This window comes from Nipponia nippon, unplaced genomic scaffold (assembly GCF_047370975.1).
Source record: "Nipponia nippon isolate SJK-2023a ecotype South Korea unplaced genomic scaffold, ASM4737097v1 scaffold_26, whole genome shotgun sequence".
In the NCBI taxonomy this organism is placed as follows: Eukaryota; Metazoa; Chordata; class Aves; order Pelecaniformes; family Threskiornithidae; genus Nipponia; species Nipponia nippon.
Genome location: NW_028262343.1, coordinates 4,441,157 through 4,458,509, shown reverse-complemented (window position 1 = coordinate 4,458,509; position 17,353 = coordinate 4,441,157). Strand labels below are relative to the sequence as shown.

General features: G+C 37.7%; 1 protein-coding gene across 6 annotated transcripts in view; it reads right to left on the bottom strand.

Annotated features, from left to right (window-relative positions):
- LOC104012373 (A disintegrin and metalloproteinase with thrombospondin motifs 6) overlaps positions 1 to 17,353 on the bottom strand; it is a 168,852-nt gene that overhangs the window by 143,264 nt on the left and 8,235 nt on the right. For 3 of the 6 annotated variants that reach the window (XM_087762587.1, XM_087762585.1, XM_087762589.1), the window contains 4 exons: positions 12,958 to 13,126; positions 3,138 to 3,355; positions 2,513 to 2,596; positions 1,865 to 2,010 (listed from right to left, as the gene is read on the bottom strand). In XM_087762587.1, the coding sequence (XP_087618713.1) occupies positions 1,865 to 2,010; positions 2,513 to 2,596; positions 3,138 to 3,355; positions 12,958 to 13,126 (617 nt within the window). Of the gene's footprint in view, positions 1 to 1,864; positions 2,011 to 2,512; positions 2,597 to 3,137; positions 3,356 to 10,700; positions 10,776 to 12,957; positions 13,127 to 17,353 lie in introns of all 6 variants that reach the window. The other 3 variants (XM_087762588.1, XM_087762586.1, XM_087762590.1) reach the window with 2 other exon arrangements.

Here is a 17,353-nt window from a genome sequence, read left to right as displayed (position 1 = left end):
ATACACAAGTCCTAAAGAAACTCTGCAGCATACTTATATAATTACTAAGCCCCCATAATGAAGAATAAAGTAAGTCCTTAATATTTACTACTTCTTGGTGAAAAACTTAATTTTCAACAGGTATTATTCATGTTCTCTGGAAACTTGCTCCTTTTGCAGTTAAAGGCCCGCAAGTTAGCATTGACTTAAGCCTTCATCTGGAACACAGAACTGTTCGTAACTATGCTGGGAACATCCTACCAGAACAGGGAAGCCAGTACAGACTATTCAGTAATAAAACATATTAAAGCACAACAGTGAAGGAAAATAAACAACTGTGCTTTGCAGTGCCAGAATAGCACTAACAAAACATCAAGTTATTCAGCCATAACAGTAAAAATGTAGTGTTGCCAACACATCTTATACATACATACTGGGGAGCTTTGACTGACACACCCATACCACCTATGGATTATACTTTTTCACTCACTGCCTAAATTATGCCAGTAAAAGTTTGATGTGTAGCACAGCTGTAAAGATGTATTTAATTTCACATGTGAGCAGCCCCAGTGAAAGAACTATTTGTAAGCAAAAAAATGAGCATAAACGAAGGCCTTTGGGGGGGGGGAAGAAAAAAAAAAATCAAGATCTTAGAATGTAACTATATTTTATTTTGAATTTCATTCAAATTTTTTTTAATATTACTTTTTTTAAAAACTTCCTGTACTATAACCGCTCTCTAAATTACTTTGGCATTTAATCATTCTAATTGTTATTATGTAGTATTAGTGACCACCCGTAACAATTATATTTGAAATATGAATGCAAAAAATACATGCAAGAGATTCATTAGCTTTTCTTTCCTCTCAAAAAAAATTGTTCCTTATACAAAAGCCAAAACAAACAAAAACCACCCAGCCCCCAAAAACTCAGCCACTATTACACCTTTTATGCAAAATTCCAGGAAAGACCAATTATTATAATCACTATTTTAAAAATTTCTACAGCAAACACAATGATTCCACAAATAGGTCACATACAGAGCAGTACAGAATTTGTCCTGGAAAGCAGAAATTATAATACAAAGATCCTAATCCAAATTAGTGCTGCTGCACCTGCTGCTATTTAAACAAAATGGAAAGGAATAAATACTGTCCTTAAACAATGGGGAAACTGATCTCCTAATAAAGTACAGTTGCCTACTCCTAACTGCAGAGGACAAACAGCAATATGTTTACCAGGACTGCAAAATTACAGCACAAGCTTTGTTGAATCTATCACAGTAAGGGTGGAATAGAAACAAATGTGCACATATGCAGGCTTTGAAACTACCTATTAAAACTGACAGTTCTCATCTTAAGTAAGCACAATAAATCAAAACAGCTACAAAGCAGATTCTCACATTGCCTGAATCTGCAAGAACCTGTTGTTTCAGCAGGAAAATACTATTACAGTAGTTGAGGTTCTAGCCTGAAATTCTTATAAAAAACATTATATATGGCTAACAAAACATTTCCCACACTTTTATTCTCCACAATCTTATGAATTCTTTTCAATTATAAAAGTATAAAACATTCAACAGGATCCATATGTTCTACTGGAATACTTTGCATTGGCAATTATGAAGTGAAAATAACAGCAGAAGCAAGTAATTTGTAGATCTTACTTTTCCAAATTCTTAATCTATAGTTTAATAGTCTGATATATTTAAGACAAGCCATCTATTATTTTTCCTCCTCTTAAGATTAACTACCAATTATATTACTTTAAAACTAGCCTATATATATATATATGCGCGTGTCTGTGTGTATACACACACACACACTAAGAACAAGAAAGCTACAGAAATAAAAATAAAATAAACCAATACTTTTAATGACCATACCTAGTAATAAGAACCGCATTATCATGGTGGGCAATCCCATTTTCTGGAATGGTGTTTCCATCACTTTGGTGGGAGATAATGGATTTCTGCCACTTACAGAAGCTATCGAGGGACTTGTCTGCATGGTGGTTTATCTCCAAGTTTGGCTGCAATACAACATGCATACCAGAAATGTTCCAAACAAATTACTAAGGTCAGTTGTTAAGCCTTTTGAAGACTAAAATGGGACTATAATTAGAAGCAGTGGTTTCTAGGAATAAACTCTTCTTGCCAAATTTTATCTCTGTAAAATCTGACCCCAAGTTCAGCTGAACAGGCATTCTTTCTGCTCCAACTTTAATAATGATTATGTCAATTAAAAAAAAAAAAAAAAAAAAAAAAAAAACAGAATATCAAAATATAGATCTAAAAATAAAACTGACATCCCCAAAGGTGTATTAATATTCACCTGAAGAACAGATATCTTTGAGATGATACGTGAGGAATATTCCTTTGAACTGTTTCATCTTGATTAAAGTAGTGAAAGATTACAAGATAGGTTTTGTTCTCAGATGCAGCCACTTCAAGCAACAATTACATTAAACCTATATTACACAATAGCATAACTTGTATTTCAGGGATACAAAACTTAAGCGCAACAGCTCTTACCTGATCTTCAGTGAGGACAATTAAACGTGTCACTATAATATTCACAATGTTTCCTAGACTGGAATCACGATAAAGTTTGGCAACCTGACCTCCAGAAAATAAGAAAAGGCACAAAGTCAGACAAGAAACACTACTTATTTCCTAAATGGTTAAAAATTAACCTATTTTCCTGCTCAATGTAATTTCATAATGCTAATTATCATTATTACATGAATAAGAGTTATTTTTGGACCAACAAATGACCATTCAGTAAAAAAAAAAAAATAAAAACTTCTTCAGTCATACTTTTCAGTCAAAACTGTTTATACCTTGTTTCATAATCCATCCAGCATAAGGAGCATTTAGATGGTCGAATTAAACAGAATAAAACTGTATAATCTCAATGTAATGATATGAATGTAAAAATCAAAGGCAACAATTTAAAAGTGATCATAGCGTATTTCTTGACAGAAACAGTACTGCATTTTTCCCACAATGCTAACATTTGCCATATTTCAACTATTAATTCCTGCAAGCTGATACACATTTTAAGGCATTATTCGTGCCAATAAAGAAACACTTTACAGTTGCTATATCATTTCAGAACACGCATATTGATATGAACACAGAGAGGGATGAAACTTACAATATTCATTACACTCAAAACATAGTGCTCAATGTCTTTGCGACCATGGTATCCCACCATCATTTTGTCTGCTACTACCAGCGTTTCCACAAACCGTTCAAGGCTTACTGATCTCTTCAGTCGACTATGACTACTTATCGTGTCATTTACTGGAAGTGAAGTTGGAAAAGCAGATGCATCACTCATCCACCAAGGTTTACCACTTCGTGGGAGGTCTTCTAGAAACCAAAATAATTAAACACTTCAGAGGGGTCACTAGTAAAACTCATTCAAATGCAGCTGTTTTACGTTGAGATTATCATCTTCAAGCTTCTAAAAAGAAGTCTTTCTTGAGACAAAAGAAAATTAAATTTATTGTCTAAACCTTATTTTAAAACACCTTATACAATAAAAAAAACCTCTGAGTTCTAAAATTCTCAACTCTCCTTAACCTGACTTAGGATAATAAATTATCATCTTCTCTCAACAGATCTGATTCTGCACATCTATGTTAATACTAAAGATTAGTTATAATTAACCACAAGCACATTTTAAAATTTTAAGGATAAGAACAAGATAGCAAAGATATTTGGAAAAATAACAAACTGGGAATCAAAAATTCAAAATTAAGGTAAAAGGTATCAAAATATACTAAGGAATTAAACGCACTGATAAGGCACCAAAAAAGCTTTTTCCCTCCTGTGAAACTCTAATTATTAAGCAATTATGCTTACATGTCTAATAGTTTTTGAGCCAAATAAAATTACTTTTCTCTTCAGAAAGCTATCAGATTATATTTTATCTACCTGTCGCACTTTAACCCCAGCCAGCAACTAAGCACCACACAGCCACTCACTCACTACCCCACCCCAGTGGAATGGGGGAAAGAATTAGAAGGGTAAAAGTCAGAAAACTCCTGGGTTGAGATAACAACAGTTTAATAATTGAAGTAAAATGAAATAGAAGAGCAGTAATAGTAATAACATACAATAATAATATACAAATCAAGTGATACACTATACAATTGCTCACCACCCACCGACCAATGCCAGCATATCCCCGAGCAGCGATTGCTGCCCCCCAGCCAACTCCCCCCAGTTTATATACGGGGCATGACATCATATGGTATGGAATAGCCCTTTGGCCAGTCTGGGTCAGCTGTCCTGGCTGTGCCCCCTCCCAGCTGCTTGTGCACCTGGCAGAGCATGGGAAGCTGAAAAGTCCTTGACTAGTATAAACACTATTTAGCAACAACTAAACCATCAGTGTGTTATCACCATTATTCTCATCCTAATTCCAAAACACAGCACTCTACCAGCTACTAGGAAGAAAAATCAACTCTATCCCAGCTGAAACCAGGACAATATCCACCCCTTATTCCATATCATATACGTCATGCCCAGGTCTCACACTTTCAAATACATTCCAATTATTTACCATCACTTTTCCAGTCTTTTTAGATATATAGATATAGATATACACACACACACACATAGATATAATTTCCGTAGTCTATAGGCTATCCCTCTAAAACATTTGTTGAGTTCATTTAGTCCATGATTTTGGGCTTCATCCATCATAACAGTCTTTCAGGGCAGGAGAGATGGTGTGTGGTGTTGGATTGTTGCATGCTGAAGCCACTTCTGGTTCCATCACCACTGCACTTTGCTTGGTTTCCTCAAAGTTCATTCTTCATTAATTTGGGTGATTCTTACTGTATACTGTTGATATGGCACATAGTAATCAAAGAAGTGATGACATCCAGTATTATATAGCAATTAACATCATACAATTCAGTTCATTGGCTATTTTCACCCAAAATCAAATCCCCTTGAGGTACACATCGGGCTTCCCCATCCTCCCGCATCACCCACCAAGTGCACCCAGGTCCTTGAGCAAAAGCAATCCCACGAATGGGTTTACCTCTGCCTGAAGCAGGAGTAACCCAGACTGTCTTCCCCAGCATGTTTTTTTACATGCACTACAGGGACTTTATCCCCCTCTACAGTATGTAAAAGTCTTGATTGGGCAGGGCCAGCTCGATTGGCAGATCCCCTAGTGTTGACTAACCAGGTGGCCTTTGCTAAATGTGTATCCCAGTGTTTGAATGTCCCACCACCCATTGCTCTCAGTGTAGTCTTTAACAGTCCATTGTATTGTTCGATTTTCCCGGAGGCTGGTGCATGATAGGGGATGTGATATACCCACTCAATGCCATGCTCTTTGGCCCAGGTGTCTATGAGGCTGTTTCGGAAATGAGTCCCGTTGTCTGACTCAATTCTTTCTGGGGTGCCATGTCGCCATAGGACTTGCTTTTCAAGGCCCAGGATAGTGTTCTGGGTGGTGGCATAGGGCACGGGATATGTTTCCAGCCATCCAGTGGTTGCTTCCACCATTGTAAGCACATGGCGCTTGCCTTGGTGGGTTTGTGGGAGTGTGATATAATCAATCTGCCAGGCCTCCCCATATTTATATTTCAGCCATCGTCCTCCATACCAGAGAGGCTTGAACCGCTTGGCTTGCTTGATTGCAGCGCATGTTTCGCATTCACGGATAACCTGTGCAATAGCGTCCATGGTCAGATCCACCCCTTGATCACGAGCCCATCTATATGTTGCATCTCTTCCTTGATGGCCTGAGGTGTCATGGGCCCACCAAGCTAGAAATAATTCACCCTTATGTTGCCAGTCCAGCTCCACTTGAGCCGCTTCAATCTTAGCAGCCTGATCCACCTGCTGGTTGTTTTGATGTTCTTCAGTGGCCCGACTCTTGGGCACGTGAGCATCTACGTGACGTACTTTTCCAACCAGGTTCTCTATCTGGGCAGCAATATCTTGCCACAATGCGGCAGCCCAGATGGGTTTGCCTCTGCGCTGCCAGTTGCTCTGCTTCCATTGCTGCAACCACCCCCACAGGGCATTTGCCACCATCCATGAGTCGGTATAGAGATAGAGCATTGGCCACTTTTCTCGTTCAGCAATATCTAAAGCCAGCTGGATGGCCTTCACCTCTGCAAACTGACTCAATTCACTTTCTCCTTCAGCAGTTTCTGCGATTTGTCGTACAGGACTCCATACAGCAGCCTTCTACCTCCGATGCTTCCCCACAAGATGACAGGACCCATCAGCAAACAGGGCATATTGCTTCTCATTTTCTGGCAGTTTATTATATGGTGGGGACTCCTCAGCACGCATCACCTCCTCCTCTGGTGATATCCCGAAATCTTTGCCTTCTGGCCAGTCCGTGATCACTTCCAAGATTCCTGGGCAACTGGGGTTTCCTATTCGGGCCCGTTGTGTGATCAGTGCGACCCACTTACTTCACGTAGCATCAGTTGCATGATGTGTACAGGGGACCCTCCCTTTGAACATCCAGCCCAGCACCGGCAGTCGGGGTGCCAGGAGGAGCTGTGCTTCAGTACCAACCACTTCCGAAGCACCTCGAACCCCTTCATATGCTGCCAATATCTCTTTTTCAGTTGCAGTATAGCTGGCCTCAGATCCTCTCTATCCCCAACTCCAAATCCCTAAGGACTGATCTCAAGTCTCCCCTGGTGCTTTCTGCCAGAGGCTCCAGGTAGGGCCATTCTCCCCAGCTGCAGTGTAGAGCACATTTTTTCCATCTTGTCCTGCCCAGACTGGCCCAAGGGCGACTGCACGAACTATCTCCCGTTTAATTTGTTCAAAGGCTTGTCGTTGCTCAGGGCCCCATTTGAAATCGTTCTTCTTCTGGGTCACTTGATAGAGAGGGCTTACGATGAGACTGTAATTTGGAATATGCATTCTCCAAAAACCCACAACACCCAAGAACGCTTGTGTGTTTCCTTTTTGCTGGTTGGTGGAGACATGGCTGTTATTTTGTTGATCACATCCATTGGGATCTGACGATGCCCATCTTGCCATTTTATTCCTAAAACCTGGATCTCCTGTGCAGGTCCCTTGACCTTACTTTGGTTTATGGCAAAACTGGCTTCCAGAAGGATTTGGACTATTTGCTTCCCTTTCTCAAAAACTTCTGGTGCTGTGTTGCCCCACACGATGATGTCATCAATGTATTGCAGGTGTTCCAGAGCCCCACCCTGTTCCAGTGCAGTCTGGATCAGTCCATGGCAAATGGTGGGGCTGTGTTTTCACCCCTGGGGCAGTCAATTCCAGGTGTACTGGACGCCTATGGTATGGAATAGCCCTTTGGCCAGTCTGGGTCAGCTGTCCTGGCTGTGCCCCCTCCCAGCTTCTTGTGCACCAGGCCGAGCATGGGAAGCTGAAAAGTCCTTGACTGGTGTAAGCACTACTTAGCAACAACTAAACCATCAGTGTGTTATCAACTTTATTCTCATACTAAATCCAAAACACAGCACTATACCAGCTACTAGGAAGAAAAATCAACTCTATCCCAGCTGAAACCAGGACACTACCTCATGAATTAACTATAATGGGAAGTTTAAAATGGCCTGACATGGGATAATTTCTATAGTTATTTTTAACACTAATTTTAAGTCAAATATGTTGATTCTTGTACTTGTTTCATGAAACATGCATGCAAAAAAATATTTTTTGCATGCAACAGATAGGTTTGTGGTATTTGTTTTGCTGATAATTACAGCTGTTTGGATTTTTAATAATCAATCTATTTTAAATTTGAATTCCTGTCCTCGGGGCAAAATTGAGCTCACTGTTCCCTGCAAAACTGACTTTTTTGTGTGTATTAACTATCCCTTTTCCACAAAGACCCACACAGATCTCAATCTTAAGTTTATTGAAGTATATAATTAGGCTGGCTTTACCTAAGTAGGATTTAAAAATGTTTAAAGTATTCTTGCTAGTTATGAATGAACATGAGAACATTAACAGCTAGATACATTTATAATTGACTGAATAGGACTGCTCAAGTGAGCAATTCCCGAGATGCATCCTTACCTCTACTAAAATGGGTTCAGTTAAGGACGAGTTGAGATAGGACCAGTACCTTCTGTGAAAAAACAATGCTTTATGCAATTCAGCTAAGCACACTATTTTCAAAGGGCAATAACTACACCACAAAGAATGTATGTTCAGGTCAAAACCAGGAATACAAAGCTTCTGCATTCCCACTGTTGCAGTGCTTCATAATTGTTAAAGACAACACTGTGGACTCAAAAGGTAAATGTTTTAGAAAAGTTGAAAAATGAAAATAAACCTGGTAGTTGACAAAATGCCAGTAATGAAATCATCCTCATTCTGCAATGGATATAAGATTACACCCATTCTAAAAAATAGTATCAAGTATTAAAGCCTGTTGAAAATTCTATAATCAATACCAAGCTTTTTCCTGTTTTTCATCTCCATTCTAGGAAATTCAAAGTTGCTTTAAGTGCTCAAAGATTTTCATCTCACAAGTAGTAATTTAGGAATGTCTGGAATTTTCTCTGACAACTTCTGTAGTAAATTTTTTAAAAATCTGCTGTTCATTGCCAAATAGCAAATTATGATGTCTGAGGGTTTCTGATGCTCTTAGAGTGCTAAGAGTACTTTAGAAATGCAACACTGCTTCAACATTCATTCATAATTTTTCAAATATGCAAATCTATTCTAAACATTTGAAAACTGATGAGCTCATGCAGAAAACTTTCAGAGAAAAAGATAAGATTCTTTTGAACTCATCTTGATAGCGTCTTTCAAACAAAGGTCTCAGAAGACTTCACAAAAATAAACATTTCTCCTTTTCTTATCAGATGAGAAGCTTAGGCTGGTCTCAAAGTACAGGAAAGCTGAAAACAATCCTGAGTACTTAGGCTCACACTCCAGGATCTGTCAATGCTTATGCTGTTTTACTTTAAAAACACTAAATAATGCTGACAATTTTCTTTAAAAAGCTAAAACATGTCAATAGAAGTTTGCAATATATTTAACAAAAATAATTCTGTGGCAAGTTATGTCATTTTTCCACCATATTCCTAGATTTAAAACACCCTTAAATTTGCATTAACATTGAACATAGCAAAAGAAAGCAACAATGAAAAAAAAGTCAGACAAACACTGTAATTAACCCCAAAGTAATGATTACAAAAGCAGGAAATTAGGTTTTAAATTGCAACTGAAAAGAAATCCAAATGTATATAGACATGGAGTTCACAACTATAGTACCCAAGTTTTCCTAAGTCAGTCCTCTAAAGATCCTGGATGGGGATGGAAGATGAAGAGAGGAGAGGACACAATCACAAATAGAAAAAGATCTCAAAACGCAATAGAAAACTACTTATGTAAGATGCAACTGTGAGAATATTTTAAAAAGTGAAGGACTATGTGTTGCTTTTTCTTACTATTTTAACAACATCATTTAATGTATATACAAGCATTTTTAAATTTAGGATACACTGACTGTAAAGTCTGGCACAAATAAAACCAGTACATGAGGCAGCATGTAGTAGAGCCATCCCTAAATAATCTGCCACCTTGCAGCTTTCATATGTCAATTTTCATTGTTTCTCAATCCTATCCAAACACAGTCTGTATATTTGTAACAAGGGTTGGGTTTTTTTTGGTTTGAGAGGGTTGGTTTTTAAATTCTTGCAACTCCAAAGCGGGTAAAGAAATTTTATTCACACTTCCAACAAAACAGAATTTCAACTCTAGGCACAAATACAAGCATACAGCTTTTCAGTAGAAAAGCATATTTCTTAAAATGGTGCAAATGCAAAAATAATGGATTGCAACAAAAATTATTTTGCAACCTTAATATAGTGCATGCTATTAGGCATCAGGCAAAATAAGCGTTTCAATAAACTATGCAGTCAAACAAGGATACCACAGAAAGCAGTCCATAATATAAAAAAATTGTTGCAAAATGGAGGATTTTAACATGTCATCTCTAAATATTTACTTTAATATTAAAATTATAAGCTATAAACCAAATTCCATTTGGCATGCCAGTTATACCTGCCTACTCCGTGGCTTAGAGACATCCTTTCTTTGGAAAACCACCTAGATGTTGTTACTGTTTTGCACATAATATAAATGAATAAAATCTAACTCTTCTAGAGGCTGATCCCACAAAGCATTCTGCAAGATAACCCAGCGGCCTCAAATCCCATTGAAGCGATTGGAATTTGAAGGTGCTCAACTTCTTAGCAAGACCTTAACAATTTCAGCTAGATTTCATAAAACATAGTAAACTTGATGACAATATATACACGAACTATTAATTTTAACATTTTTTATTTTTAAAATATTCTTATGTCTAACTGCTTAAAATCTAATTTAGGTTATGAAAACCAGCCACAATTCTATCCCATATTCTTATCTGAACCTAAACTATCTGTCAAATAGGGAAATATTTTTCTCTCTGCCTCTCCAATTCTTCTCTTGTATTTGCCACTGTAATTCTACTATGAAGTAGTCCATCACTTACTCATACCAACCAATTCTGATCATCCTTAATCCAAACTCCCTACCCCACTTTCTGTCAATTATTGCCATTTCTCAGAAAAGTCAAAAATAACACTCCCCTTGTCTCTATCAACACTTCAAAATCCTGACCACTTCCCTGATACAGAACAGGTACATGATAAATTTAGGTCTAGATTACAGTAGGGAAAACTTGCCAGACCGTGAATAGTGGCACAGCTACACAAGCAGATTCCTCCCAGCATGTTGTACTGGCAAAAGTGTTCTGAAGGTAGAGCTAAAAAAAAAAAAAAATCAGTCTCCCAGACAAAAATAAATTATATACTGGCAAAAATGCAGTTACAGTTTTATTACAACTGCATTTAGATTTTTTAAAATAAATAGATAAAAACCAACCACAAAATTGGAGTGTTCAAAACTTCCAAAACCAGCCAAATGCCCCGAAGACTTACTCTACTAGCAAAAAGTTATTACTGTAAACCTGGCTTTAGTCCTAGGGTCTAAAAGCTGAGAAACTGAAAATTAATATTTGATTTTACTTTTTAGATATTCTGGGGACACTTTGGATGCCACATCACTTTGGGATAAAGCTGAAACAGCGCTCAGAAAATGAGTTTAAAAGGTTTTGGTACCCAGGAGGAGAACATTAAAATAGCACATCATCTGCAAAAGTAAGACCTTGCAGTTTTGGGGGAGAGCAAAGTTTTTCAGAAATTTTCATAGAGTGGAAGTAGTACACAGAACAACAGAAAAAGGAGAAACTGAGATGAATGAGCATGAGAGTAGTCTCGGGCTTGTAAGAAATAGTGCTTTTGTATTTCAATAATTAAGGACTTCAGGATGTGAAAGATGTGAAAGCTCAGGAAATGCACAGGAGCTTCCAAGAATAAAGGCAGCATCAAATATGCAAATAAATAAACGCTAAAGATTACTGCACGTTTCACAAAAAAAATGCACGCAAGATGTATAGCTCTGATCGACCTATGATCCATACAACAGATACCACCAGAACAGTTGGATGCAACATGATCAAGCTAGCTGCCACTGCTTCATCCTCACTTGGAAGAGAGTGACTTCCTAAGCATTAATCTAAAAGATAACATCTGACAGAGGCCAATACATTTTCTTTTTCTAGTAATATTATAATGGTAAAAATAGCATTGTCCTACATTTCATGATCCTTCCACTTATTTCAAGAGGCTTAAGTGACAACATTCCCTACAAAATGAAAGAAAAAGATGGATGCTTCGCAGATATCTATCATAAAATGCATAAATTGGAGCATCTACATACATTATTACTCATATTTTACAATCAGTTAAGCAGGCAGTAGTAGTTAGGAGACTTGTTTTGCAATCATTAGAAGCACGTAGATGGAATAACACTTCCAAACTTACATACATAAAGTTTGACATTCACTACAAGTAGAGTCTAAACACAGTTAACTGAACCACTCAGGAAAAACTGTCTCCCAAGCATGGGCCTTTGTAGACAATCTGCACTGTAAGTTTAGTCAGCTGGTGTCAGTAAAAGTTACAGCCTCCAAAAGAAGCTGAAATAAGTTACATCAATGAACAGTGATATTGTTTTATTTTAAGATTAGTATTTGTCAGCCTGTCCTGTGCACTGAATCTTATGGAATACAACTGTCCAGGACTGAACTTTTAAGAACAAGCTATTTCTGAGATATAAACAAATGACAAGGTTAGAACATTTTTCTATTATGTAAAAAAAACCATTATTTTAGTGCTCTAAAATAATGTCATATTTACTGCAAGCTGTCTTCAAGAAACTGGTTTTCAGCTTCAGTTTAAGCAAGCGAAAATCATGTCAAAGAGAACCTGAAAATTGTTTTTGTGGAAGTTAAAACTGCTTTACAAGGAAAATGTCTCAATCAAAACTATATAATCTTTCCTGTAAGGCACCTGTAAATCACATCTCAACTATCATGGAATAATGCTAATCCACTGAACCAAAAGCCAGTATCAAAACACCATAAACCTCCATAAATGAGAAAGATGTGGACTCCAGTTACAAATGTATTACTAATCATAATACTAACACATATTTATTACACGTCAAGTTTCCTCAAATGAGATGGAACACTTACTAAACATTGAGCTGTAACACTTAGTCACTCAATCACGCCTTCCAGTTGGGGAATGAAGTACATTTATAACACATTTTGAGGAAGCCTGTGCTCATCATTACCACTGTACACAACACAGAAATAAAACAAGACCTACTCCCAGTATCTTAGTTTTCAAAAGACACTACACTCTTGATCTGAAACCGAAAAAAAGCAAAACTACTTTTCAACAGTAGTCACTGCATCACCCAAAAGGAGGATTCCTATTGCTACATTCTCCACTGTACTTTACATGTGAACCAAGCAAGATATTTTAAAATAAGTCTTAAGTTATAATTTTTTAAAAGGAATGACACTCATACTCACTTACCTGAGACTCCACAGTGACCATGATCATAGAGATGTTGCTGGTGCATAGTAGACTTTTTGTATATAACATGAGGATGACCATTCTCATAATTAAAGGTACTGGAATTTTTTGTTATATTCCTTAAAGGCTCAATAAAATACTCTTCATCTTCTGTAGCAATGACTCCATGCTTAAAGGAGAAAAGAAGAAAATAAAAACTTGCAAAAGAAAATATAAAACTCCTATTAAAAAGCTTAATTTTAAATAACATTTGATTATCATTTATTTCTGTGACAAAATCCACAACTACAAGCCAACACAGAAAACAACGCATGAGCCAGTTCTCCTCCACTGACTTTAGTGGGAGCAGGAGTAAGTGCCTACAAGCAACACAATGAGAAAAGAATTAAAATATCATTGCCCTGTTTCTGGAGTTCTTTCCTATCATTTTTGGTAGATATGGTAAGAAAGCAAGATATATTCTTGGTATATGACAAACAATCTGTTCACAAAGATGTTCCAAAACTATGTGATTCCTATCCATTAAAAGTGACGCCAAGCCAAAAAGGCCTTGCTCAAAGGGTGAACTCAATATCCCTCTGTGATGCCATACCAGTAGATGCTTAATGCCACATACTGCATCAAAGAAAAACTGCACGAAGGATTAATTCTAGAAAATATATTCAAGGAAACCATTCAGCATTTTACATCCAGATGCTTAATTCCAAAACTGAGCTAGTTATTAAAATCAAATTATTAATATTAACTTAGGCTACACTATCTACAAAGCATTTACTCCTTAAAAGGTCTCGCCACAGATCTTTGGCAAATCTGAGTTGTTGCAGACTGTGTACTAGACCTCATTCTCCATAACAAATGAACATATTTTTTTCCTCATACTGCAGTGCAGAATAGTAGATATTCTATTCTCATAACTTTCACATTTGTGAACTCAGCTTCTTCCAACCAGAAAGTGGTTTACAGAAGAAAGGGGAGATTTCAGGCCAACTATGCAATCTCCTGAACCTTCAGCAATTAAAACTGAACTTTAGCAGATAATCCAGTTTTGGGATCCTTTCAGCTATAGAAATATTGGGGAATAAGCCCAGACAGACTCCTACACCTGTATTTGCTAAATAAAAAATTCTGGTATCTGTATCCAGAAAATTCTGAATGTATAAACTTTCTGCACCAGGAAAAAGAGCTACTGATCAGGTAGGAGACTGGAAGCAGGAACTTCTGCATTCATATACTGATTTGATGAATCATAAATTTCTATCACACCTTTGATCTGTAAAGCAAGTACTATGCATGAGCCTTTGTATAAGCTATGTGGTATAGCAGGTTGCTAACCATTTCCCCTTGGATTATGGGGGCTTCGTTCTGCTCCCCGTCCCTGTCTTCCAGCTCAGGGGGCTGGGTACCCCGACAACAACTGGTCTGACTATTAAAGACTGAGGCAAAGAAGGCATTAAGTACCTCAGCCTTTTCCTCATCCTCTGTCACTATGTTTCCCCCCGCAGCCAATAAAGGATGGAGATTCTCCTTAGCTCTCCTTTTGTTGCTAATGTATTTGTAGAAACAGTTTTTATTGGTTTTTGTGGCAGTAGCCAGATTAGAAGGGCCAAAGCCCAACTAGAACTTAATTTTCTCCCTGCATAACCTCATGACATCCTTGTAGTCTTCCTGAGTTGCCTGCCCCTTCTTCCAAAGGTCACTCTTTTTTCTCATGAGTTCCAGCCAAAGCTCTCAGTTCAGCCAGGCCGGTCTTCTTCCCTGCCAGCTCGTCTTTCGGCACACAGGGACGGCCTGCTCCTGCACCTTTGAGACTTCTCTCTTGAAGAATGTCCAGCCTTCCTGGACTCCTTTGCCCTTCAGGACTGCCTCCCAAGGGACTCTCTCAACCAGGCTCCTGAACAGGCCAAAGTCTGCCCTCCGGAAGTCCAAGGTAGCAGTTCTGCTAACCCCCCTCCTTACTTCTCCAAGAACCGAAAACTCTATCATTTCATGATCACTATGCCCAAGACAGCCTCCAACCATCACATCACCCACCAGTCCTTCTCTGTTCGCAAAAAACAGGTCCAGCAGGGCCCCTTCCCTAGTTCACTCACCAACTGTATCAGGAAGTTATCTATCTTCCACACCCTCCAGGAACCTCCTGGACTGTTTCCTCTCTGCTGTATTGTATTTCCAGCAGACATCTGGTAAGTTGAGGTCTCCCACGAGAACAAGGGCTAGCAATCGTGAGACTTCTCTCAGCTGCTTATAGAATACTTCATCTGCCTCTTCATCCTGGTTGGGTGGTCTGCCTTGTTGGCCTTTCCCCTGATTCTTACCCATAAACACTCAACCCTCTCACCACCATTGTCAAGCTATAAATTGCAGCATTAATTCTCTAAACAAATTGCATATAAAATAAGCAAAAACTATTATGAATGTCTGCAAACTATCATCACAGTTCCTTCAGGTACCAGCAAAAAAGGTTAGGAGAGTATCGCCAATTTTTCCTATGAGTAGTCGACATATGATCTCATCTGCCCAAACACTATGGTGGTTTAAAAAAAAAAAAAAAAAAAAAAGATTTTAGTAACATTTAGTTGAGGAACTGCAAATAAATTTTAACTCACACCTGCCATCAGGTAGTCAGAATATGCATGCGGTCAGTTGCTGCAGCTAGCCAAGTGATTTGATAAACACTGGAAACTCAACTTTCCCTGCATATGCCCTTCACATAAGCCCTGCATATATATACCATTTTAAGCCTAACATATATTAATTTTGCTTGCAAACAAAACTGTTCTTCCAATGTCAAACTGATGCAAGTGGTCTTGTTGAATCGAAGTGAATGATTTTTAAGAAGCACTCCAAATTCTGTACATAAAAAATACTTATTTCAGTGACAACCACCATTTATTCTAATTAGGAGTTTAGAAAATTCATGCAGCTAGAGATGCTTCCATTGTATATGCATTCAGCAATGCTTGATTAATAGTGAGAATTACGCTATTATATCTGAACCGACTTTCTAAAACACACTTTTGGCTTATCTACTATTTGAGCACAAGTTTCAGTTGCAAAAGGAGATTGAAATAATGCCTTTTGGAAGCATTAAAAGGAATGAGCTTTTTTTTTTTTTTTTAGTTTTGCCATTGTATTTGAACAGTTTGTACATTAAACTTCTGCTCCAAAGCATAAGAAATATCATTAAGACACATAAGAATGACCAGCAAAAGGTTTTGACAAAATACCATGAATTTAAGAAACAAGCTGAATGCCCCAAGTAGGTTACTACAAGCAACATTCCCAAGATTGTTTGAGGTCCTGTGTTATCTAATCCCACTACAGACTGTCAGCTCCTGCTAACATATATAAAGTCTGGATCCAGCAGTTTGACATGCTCAGACAAATCTATGAATCCACATGGAGTTCCCCTGAATTTGTGAAAAGGAATCTTTTTGTGTCAGGCTGTCTAGCTGGGGCCTTACCCTACTTCAGATGGGGGATGTCCATCAGTCACAGAAGCAAATTGAATTATAGAGGACAAGTAAGTGCCTTTTCCACACAGTACTACTGTTTTCCAATTTCTCCCTGCCTTGAACCTTTCTAGACTTTATGCTTTATCCATTTTTAATATAAAGCAGTAGTAATGGAAACTTCTGAAAATGTGTCAGTCCTGTTCAGCATGTCTACAGCTGGCTCTACACTTCAGTGTGGTTTTATGACTAAGGAAACAGACTGCATTAGCTTAGTGTTCTCAAAGATTAAAAAAGTAATGATCTGGCCTGGGACAGTACATCATGGAATCTGACAAGACATCTTAAAACTAGGACAGGGACAGCTTATATATAATTTTCTGAATACTAAGTCTATACTGCAAATATATATTAGTACCAAATAGAACTCTAAAGACACCGATCTAGAATACTAAATCTCTTTCAATATCATTTCTGTTCTTTATAAGTTATTTTATAAATTATACATTATTTTCCATATGATTCAAAAATACCATACTATATGCAATTTATGATCTATAAAAGTAGATACATTCTTTATGGTAGAATCAGCTTTCAAGTGAGCTAATTTAAGAATATGAATAATTTATACACATATGAATTTAGGAATACATGAAACAAACATGAAGTCTTCCAGCAAAATTCTTCTTCTCTTCTTTTCTTCAGTATGACATACTCAGCTGAGACAATGCCTCAGCTACTTCTGCTTCAACCTTGTTGCCTTGCACCCAACATTCAAAGGCCCCAAAATACTGCTCTTTGCAGGCTCTTTCATGAGAAGGCCAAACCTGCAATCCATCCACAAATGTAACATCCACTACAGTAAATAGGAATTCGGAAGCCAGCAAGCCTGCTGGACAAGACCTTCAATTTCCTCACATGACTGCTCACTGGATTATAGAGCT